Consider the following 9,267-nt stretch of genomic DNA (forward strand, 5'->3'; position numbering starts at 1 on the left):
AACGCTGAGCGCTAGAAGGGAAGCCAAGCCCTGGGCCTTCTCGCAGGGCGTGGTCATGTCTCGATCTACTTTCTTAAGCTGGGTGGTTTCTTTCCTTTTTTCTAAGAAATGAGTTACTTCATTGTCTTTAATATCTGAGGAGAGTGTAAGGACAATTGGCTTTCCCTTTGTCTCGGATAGCAACGCCGGGTTTGGGGCACGGGCACCTCTGCCCTTAGGGATCGAAAGCGCCAGGGGACCCCTCAATGTCTGGAACGGACAGCATGACTTTCCTTTTTAACGGGCCGGCTATGATATTTACTGACCCTAGAATTACCCATTTGGAAACGGTTAGGGATTAAAAGTTCTTCAGGCCGAGGGATTCTTGGTTCCTAATTGCTAATGTTTGAAGTCAGTTTGATTCCTCCAAAATTTGTTCAGCCTGATGAAAGCAAAAGCTCAAACTCCCCTCAGGGCACGAGGTGTAAGATCCTCGGGTTCTGTTCGGTATTTGGTTTGTTGGGGAGGGTTCTCCCTGCTTTTTTTTGGGGGGGGAAGGGGCTCTTTCCCCAAGGCCTCCCCGGTTACCCCGAGTCCCCGCACTTCTCCAGGATGGAATTAGGGCGGAGCAGCGCATCCACCATCGCTCAGGACGCGGGCCTGGTTTCTAGGCCCGGCGGCCGCGCAGACCCGCCGGGGCGAGTCCGAGCGCGGGAGAAGGTGCGCGGGCCCGCGCGCCCCGAGGCCCGGCCGCCGCTCCCGCTCGGCGGCGCCGCCAGACCCGGACGAGGGCGGCGGGCGGCGGGCGGGCGGCCGTGACCGCGGCCCAGGTCGCTAACTTGGGAAGCTCCCCGGAGCTGCCCGCTTTCCCCACGATGGTTTCGGGGGCCAAGATGTAATCCTTCCTCGGGAAAACGTCATCCGAAATTTTTTTGAGAGTGGGGGAAAAAATGGGCGTTTTTAACGTGTGCGTAGGAGGTTGGGGGAAGGGAACAGGATGTGGAGGTGAGGGGAAGTGGGGGGAGGGGAAAGAAAGGGGGGCTCACTGCTTTCCGAGCCCCCGTCTGGACTGCGACAATACACTCTGGGCTATGGGACAGTAAAGGGAAGGCAGCGGAGGTTGGCAGTAAGTATTTGGATTCCCCCTGATGAGAACTAGGCGCTAAAACTCCAAGGCTTGGTACACGACAATGACCTCTAGTGATCCCATCCGAGGGAACTAACTGTGTTATCTGTAGCATTTCGGTTTTTAAAAGAAGTCTATATTAGGCTATTACGTATGCAATCCAGAATTAGGAGTTTGTTTTTTTAATCCTCTAAAGTGGGTGGCAATTTGGGAACAGCCCATCGCAGCCTCAGCAACTATATTGTAGAAAATACAAGAGGACGAATGGGGAGAAGATTTTTGCATATATTTCCTGCGTTCTTTTTTCCCCCCCAAATCACAATGTTTCTCTAGTGATTTCTATTAACCATTATGATCACCCGATATCTCTCAGTAATTCCATTAACATGGAAGACCATGAAATTAGTCTTCAGAATCTCAGGCAGCCGTCTGCCCACCCAAAATGAAGATGGTTCACAAAATGAAATGCCAGTTTTAGTTGGAAAAACTTCCACTCTCCCTGTTCTGTTAAATTGCATCTGTTAACAGTCTCGTGTTTTAGGTATTTTCTCTTAGACGTTGATCCAAATCATCAATTAATCTGAGAATTAAATGAAAATGCCAATAACTAGAAGTTTCAACTCTGGGATTCTCTTGAATTGTCAAAGGATATCTAGAGATGACAAAATTTCTGGCTCCCCAAATTTTAGGTGTCCCCAGTTTGTTAAACTGACTCTACACACACACACACACACATACACACACACACACACACTCAGAGGCAGTTTCTTTTCTCTGAAATAGATTATGTACCATTCAGAACCTAATGTTCACACATAAATTTGTGTATAAACACCTACACTTATGTGTATACTTTTTAACACATTTCATACACTTATGTATAAAGGGCAAAGCTAGACATTGGCCAATACAAAGAGTACAGAATAACAAGTAGCTACGTGAAGGCCTATTTTCACTTCTGGTATCAAACGCTCGTCATCAGTTTGTAGTCAGCAGAACGTCCCGCTGCAAAGTGAAGCCACTAATGGCACTGAATAAACGTTGATTTGTCGTCACCGGTTGCCTGGATTCCCCACCTCTTCCCATTTCACCTCCGGTTCTCCCTACTGAGTCTCATTTTCCACCCTGACACTTAGAGCAAGGGCCTCACTTAAATTAACTAATGATTATCCTTGCCCAGAGAAGTGTAAACAGACCCTAATTTATAAATTTGCTACTTGCTTTCCCCCATGCAGACCCCCTGGGTATCTCAGTCAAGCACATATAAAATTCAGAGCTCACTGGAAACCAGAAAAAGCAAAGCAAAAGTAAACCACATGGAGGAGAGAAAGAAGGAAGGAAGATTCCACATTCCCCCACGTCCCTTCTTTTCTCTGTGGAAAAGTATCCCCAAAGGTCAACACTAGAAAATCACTTGAATATTCTCTCCTGCTGAATGACTCTGTCTATGGGGAGTAAGAAAGCAATAACCAGCTACACCCCAGAATAAAAATTGGATGGATTTCTGCATTTCCAGAAAACAGAGTGAAATGCCAATCTGCTCTTTATCCCTGTGGAATCTGCACAGTCCGCCTTGCTTTGCTTTTCTTTTTTTTAACCTACAGTCACCTAAAGAAGGAACTTACAGATTTAAGAAGTACTGTAATCATTTTTCTCCTGGGTAGGAGAAATTAACTTCTACCAGAGTCCATAATCAGGATGTCAAAAAAGCGTTCTCATCTTATTAATATTATATGTTTGGCAATAGAGAGAATGATTGTGACAGACCTGGAATTTTTCCCTCTTTAATACTAGCAATGCCCTTGGAGAGGCTTGGATGAACAAAATGTTTCGGTCTTCGGAGCCAAAACGTATTTGTCCCTCTCTCCTTGTGGCCCAATATGAAGGATTAATGATGAGGGACTTGCTTCCATTAAATTCTTATCCACACACGCAAAGGAAATTATACAAATAAATGGGGAACACAAACCACCAATACCCCATATTTTTAGTTTTGGCTCCCGGGTTAGGCATCTCATACCCGTCTTCACTCGCTCCTCACGGGCCGCGTGTATTAAAGAGATTTAAAACCAATTCTCTTTAATAATTAAAAGATGTTTACGATACCATTTGAAGTCGCTGGAATTTGGGGGGGGGTGGGGACAGGAAAATGGCAGCGAATATATGTCAATATAATTTCAGTCCAAACTCCACTGGAAGAAATTGAATTCCTGCCTCCCCTTGCATGAACGTCTTACCTGGTGAACTTTTCCTTCTGGGAGTTTTACCTATAAAATCAGGAAACCCAAAGTGGCCAGCTCTGAACCCAAAGATGTTTAATAAGAAATAGCTTTGGGTGGGGCATGGAAGACGCGAATGCAGAATCGTTGTGCCCGTAAGCAGCGAGCTGATCTGCCTAGAAAAGCACTGGGCATCTATTAGGCTTCTACTCTTTGGGCCAGTCTCCGAGGGGCAGAGGCGGTTTGGCGGAGCCGGGCAAGGGGCCGCCTTGCACCGCGTAGCCAAGAGTCGAGAGGCAGTTCCCCCTCCCCCGCGCACGCTCCCTTGTACCCGCATACCTTCCACACCCATCACACGAGTTTCTGAACCCCCACTGGGGGAGATTGGGGCGGGGACCTGCGGAGGTGCAAACCACAGCACCCTCCAGCAACGCAATCCAAACTGAGCTTCAGCGTTCTCCCCATTCCCCGTCCTCCCCACTGCCGTCGAGCGGTTTGCTCCATCTATGGGATGGAGTGCGTTGGAATCAACTCCTTCCTATTGACTTCTATTGTGTCGCCGCGCCAGTGCCGCGGTGTTACACAGAACGCCTCCGGAACTCTCCCTACCGCCCGGAGGCCATTGCGGTGCGCTCTCCTTGCCCCAGCATCCAGAGGGCGTCTGAGTTAGCCACCGTCCCACCAGCTCTCGTAAAAGGCATTTGGCAGTCATCCCCCAGCAAACCACTATCCTCACCAGCCTACGACGAATTTAGAATTTGCCTAACTCTCTCCCCCATTCCCCTTCAGACAAGGTCAGTTACCAAAGGGGCAGCCACTGCCAAGGCCGTTTGGACCTAGCAGGCGGGAGCCCTGGGTTCGTCTGCGGGGCTCAGGCCCCGCACCCTCGAACCCTACACGGGTGCAGGGACGCCCATACCACCGGGGAACCAGAGTTCCTCACCCGGGACTCTATCCGGGGCAAACCCCTGGGCGTCGCGCCCCGCGTGCCACACACCCTTGCACTGCGGTCCCAGCCCTGACCTGCGCCCAGGTTGGTGCTTGCCCCGAACAAGCACATTCTCTCTACTGGCTTCGAATTCACCAATTTTTTCTCCATTACTTAAACGTCAGGGAAGAGAGTCACTTCCTCCGTTTTGACCCTGTGTTTCCCTATTGGGGGTTGGGGATAAGTGGAGGAGTGGTTGGGGATTCAAATCTTGGGGCTCTACTCGGAGCAAACAAGCCATAAACTGGCATATTAATTCTCGTGACCAGATGATCTCGACAATTTGAAAGAAAGTGCCCTGGGGCACTGAGAGAGCTTTTCTGGTGACATTTCACTAGGGGTTGCGCAGACAGACGTGTGCACGGGGCAATGTGAGTGCCTGACGTGTGTGCACGTGTGCGCTGAGTGGCGATCTACCCGCGCGTTCTTGTGTGCGCGGCTTTGTGTGCCCACCCGCGTGCATCGCCAGCGCCTAGGCCGCCTGAGCGCGGCGGATGCAAGGCTCAAGCCCGCGGGTTCTGGAGGGGGAAATCACCCCCCGCAGAAGGTTTAAATTATTTCTCTCTGCGGGAGACCCGGCCTCGGCAGCCCTCGGCTGTGGATTTGGGCGGGAAAGGCCCAAACCCGAGCTGGGGAGCCGGGTGGAGCAGGGGTTGCGGTGCAAGCGACGATGGCGCCGCCGCGTGCCTGAAATATACTTCCAAGCCGCCGCAGCCGGAGCAGCTGTTCCCGGCGAAAATTTCCTCTGTTGCTGCTGGGGGATTGGCGGGGGCGAACAGGCCAGAGAGCCAGGTTCTTCCGAGATGAGTTTTGAGACCCTCCCCAGCCCTCAGCGGCCGAGTCCTGGCGGCTTCTCCAAAAGGCCCGGGAGTAATGAGAGTACCTCGCAGGCCCTTCTCCAAGGCCCTAACGGCCTCCGGGGGTTTTCGGGACCACTAGGCTCCGTGGAAATTTTTGAAATACATACTGTGTGTCCTCTGCTGTGTGTGCCTACAACGCGCAGGCCGGGCTGGTCCCCCGCTGCCGCAGGTTGGTGCCCCAGGCTGCGAGCGCTCGGCGCCAACTAAAGCCAGCTCTATCCGGACGCGGAAAGAAAAACGGGCTGCGAAAAAGCAAAAGGCCACGTCTTTGAATAAAAGTGAAATTAATTCGGACCCTTGGTTTGTCTGAGGATCCCGAGATTTTGAGGCTCGGACAGGGAGGATGGAAAACGATGGTACCAATCAGAGAGAGGGGATGGTACCAGATGGTATCAAAGAATGACAAGTAACAGTCTGCTGGGCAAGTGTCCTGCGTATGGGCACGCGCGTTTAATCCTTCCCCAGCTCTGTGGAAATTTTGCTTTTGTTGTGTTTTGGTTTTGTTTTCTGTTCCTGACTATTTATCGGCCTAGGGCGCTTGAGCCAGGCAGCCGGTCCAGCCCTCCTCCGTCCTAATCGGGAGAAGAGAGTTTAAACAAAATTGTGAGGCCCAGCAGCAGGGCAAAGACGTGGCCCGGTCACAATGGAGTCGCCAGTGCCCCATCTCCCACCTCCACCACCATATACACACCTTTAAATGTGGCTCTGTGTGTGTGTGTGTGTGTGTGTGTGTGTGTGTGTGCAGGCGCGCGTCTGGGCGCTGTATGAGAGACAAAAAGAAAGGCCTACAGGGGACCCGAAGCCCTGGCCGTGCCTTCCGCTATCACCCGGGCGCAGCCGGGGCCGCAGCTCCGCCTCCTCCGCTCCTCGGACTGCCGAGTCTCCACGCCGCGCGCGAGCCCTTTTTCTGAAAGATCTTTCCTTATCCCACGTCCGGTTTCTAAGAAAGCCTTGGCCACTGCGGGTCTCCAACTTGGAGATCTCCAAGGGGACCAGATCTCCAAGTTGGAGTCCCGGCGGCCCACGACGCAGCCAGTCTCCGCCCGGAGCCCCGCTCCGCAGAAGGACCGCGAGTACTCTCGGTTTCCGGCTTCTTCTTCCTCCCGGACCTTTGCCTCACAGACATATTTCGTTTTCTCTAAATCCAAACGCCCATCTTTTTCTTTTTTGAAAACGTGATAAAGGTAGTGGGAACTGTTAGTAAAGTGCGATGTTAGGTCGTCACCCTCTACCCCCATCCCGCGGGAGCTGCGGGAGCGAGGGAACCGCATTCTGGACACCAGGTCCTCACGTTCACGTCCCCGGACTGGTCTCTCCTTGCCCCAAGCCCTCACTTTTCTCCCCTCGCTGATGGCTGAGAACGGCGGAAAGAAAACTTCGAGCTGAGTCTCTGATTATGACCCCGCCGGATTATGTTGGTCCTTTTGAACATGCGACCCTAGGCCGGCTCCGGGCGACCTGGCCCCACTCCCTAGAGAAAATTACCCGGAACGGGGCGTCTGCCACGCGCAGTTAAATAACTTCTGCCTTTTCCACTGTCGGAAAAGTAAAATAAACTAACCTCCCAAGTTGTCGTAAGGCCTGAAAGAACTTCCACTAAACTGTGTGAAGGCCCAAGCGAGATTTTGACAACAAATAAATGCGGTGAGGAAATAGGGTCTGGCCAGAGATTACACATTAGCCACACGTTCCTTTCTGGATTGCCCACACAGGGTTCCGCGTGGACAGGCACCCGTGTCCAAGTACAGGGGAAGACTTGAGTGGGCGAAATAAATCTCCTTTTCATTTTCTTTTCATCGACTAATAAAAATAATTCCCCAGCACTAAACCCAAATACCATAACGGGCCACGAGAACACGGAGAATTCATAAAACTCGGTCTCTGCAGGTCACCCGCTAATCGCGTTATTATTAGCCTCAGGAGCATGGAAATTGAACTGTCACTGCCGAAAGAGAGAATGTAAGCGACAGCTGTCCCTCCTGTGGACGGCCAGTTTTCCAGCCCCCAAGCTCCTGGGCCCACAGCTTCCCCCATCCTGTGAGGGCCGGCTCGCTGACCCTGGTTTACTCCCCAGCCCTAGCCGGGTCAGAAGGAGCACCTCCAGAATAGTTTTAGAAGTCCTGGCTGGAACGTTTCTGAAGTTGCGAACGTTGCGTGTGTGTATGAGGGTGAGCGCCCGAGCAGGATTCTTCCGACCACAGCTGTTCCCCGGGGCTGTTTTGCACAGTTGAAATCTTGGCACCTAATACAAAACGTTAAGTTGTCCCCCACCCCCAGGATTCTGTTCAAATACAGACATTGACACCCGCCCCATGTTTTACGTGTTGTGTGCGTGTAATGTGCACAGATCCGAGACACAAATTAATCGTACCTCTATTCCCAAATACACAGAGGTGTGTGTGGGCCGTGAAGAGTGACCCAGGGCGCAGGGTAAAGGGGTCTGACATACGTTCCTCTTTCCATAAACGCCAACAACGTAGAAATATAATTATGCCCTCTCCTCACAGAGGAGGGAAAATTCAACAACTTGAGTCCCAGAACAGTCGGGGGGGGGGGGCCGGAGGCGAGGGCCTATGTTGAAACCTAAATGGGATAAACCGGGCATTTCCCGAAACGAAGGTGTCAAGCCAAGAATTCCGCGCCGGGTGTGCTGAGCTCTCAGAAGCGAGTCCCAGCCCCTAGGCGCTCCGGTCCTTGCCTGCGATCGGCGCCCCTCCTAAACCTAGGGCCCTGCAGCCCCACAGCTCTGGGCACCAGGAACACTGAGCTCTGCTCCCAGAGGAGGAGATGCGAGCAGGGAGGCCTCCTTGCTTGAGGATGGCGACGAGAATGCAAGGCGTAGGCCAGTGCCCTCAAATTGGTTCCGGCGAATTTGGGGGAGGCTCAAGGCATTTGCGCAAAAAGGAACCCGCGTTGGAGCGGGGCAGGGCGTCAGCGGCCAGGGCCTCCCTCCTCACCACTGCCCGCCGGCTGGCCGCCCGCCTCCCGCGGTCTGGCCCTATGCACTCACCCGGGTGAGGCTCCAGGCCGTGTGCGGCCGCGTCCTCGGTGTCTCCGAGTGGGCCCGCGGGGCTCAGCGCCTCCATGGACAGGTCCAGCCCCTTCTCCTCCCAGTCTCGCAGTTTCCGCTTTTTATTTGAGCCGATCAAGGCTTCAACGGAGAAGGCATGTGCTCGCGAGCTCAGGGCGACTGCAGATCTTCTCCTTTCACTCATCTTAGCCGCCCGCACCCGGGTCCCCGCTCGCCCCGCTACTGAGGGAGCAGCCCGCGCCCTCACGCTCCGAGCGCCCGCCGGGCCGGGCCCGGGAAAGGCGGCGGCTCAGCGGGTCCTCTGCACCTCCCCCTGAGCCCTCCCCCGCCCTCCGCCGCCGGCTGGGACCGGCGCCCCTAGCTGCCCCTGCGGCTACGAATGAGCGCCGGGAGCAACGCCGGCTCGCTGCATGAGCGCCCGCGTCCTGCTTCCCACCCACCCGGGCAGGCGCTCACAGGCTATACAGACTGGACTTCATCTTTTTTTATTCTCTCTCTCTCCTCCCTCTCCCTTTCTCTCCTCCCTCTCCCTCTTCCTCTCTTGGTCTTCCCGTCCTTCCTCTGATCCAAACTTCTGGGAAACTTTTTTTCTAAATTCCTCCCTTCCCGAGGAGCTGGGGGCAGGCGGTGCGCTCCTGTCCGTGGGGCGAGGGAGAGGGAGGGGGAGGAAGAGAAAGACTGAGGGGGAAAAAAGCCAGCCCCCGACCAATGGCGAGGAAGGAACAGGAGAAACCCTGAGAGCGCGGACCAATGAGCAGAGGGGAGAGACTGAGGCTCGGGCCAGGGCTCAGAGCCCGTCGGCTCGGGGTGCTCCTGGGCCAGCTTTAACCCCTGGCTTCCCGGTGTCCCGTGGGTTCGCCCTGGGGGGGAGGGGGGCGCCGAAATCGAGGTCGAGGTGTGCCGTTACAAACTCCTACCAGCCCCAAATCCGTACCTTTTCCTCCCAAATCCGCTAGGTCTCACAGATGCTCCAAGCCCAGAGTCATTTGAATTACAGATCTGGAATCTGGGGGCTCGGACAAAATGTCAACCTGTCCAAAACACCAGAAAACTACTCTGATCAT

At 53.7% G+C, this 9,267-nt stretch overlaps 1 protein-coding gene across 1 annotated transcript in view; it reads right to left on the bottom strand.

Moving 5' to 3' along the window:
* The window catches only part of TBX15 (T-box transcription factor 15), a 101,377-nt gene extending 92,533 nt beyond the window's left edge, over positions 1-8,844 (bottom strand). The window contains exon 1 of the mRNA XM_033094101.1: positions 8,183-8,844. Within this exon, the coding sequence (XP_032949992.1) occupies positions 8,183-8,387 (205 nt within the window). The 5' untranslated portion in view covers positions 8,388-8,844. The remainder of the gene's footprint in view (positions 1-8,182) is intronic.
* Between the last annotated feature and the right edge of the window lie 423 nt (positions 8,845-9,267).

The sequence above is a fragment of the Rhinolophus ferrumequinum genome, chromosome 22 (genome assembly GCF_004115265.2).
Source record: "Rhinolophus ferrumequinum isolate MPI-CBG mRhiFer1 chromosome 22, mRhiFer1_v1.p, whole genome shotgun sequence".
NCBI lineage: Eukaryota > Metazoa > Chordata > Mammalia > Chiroptera > Rhinolophidae > Rhinolophus > Rhinolophus ferrumequinum.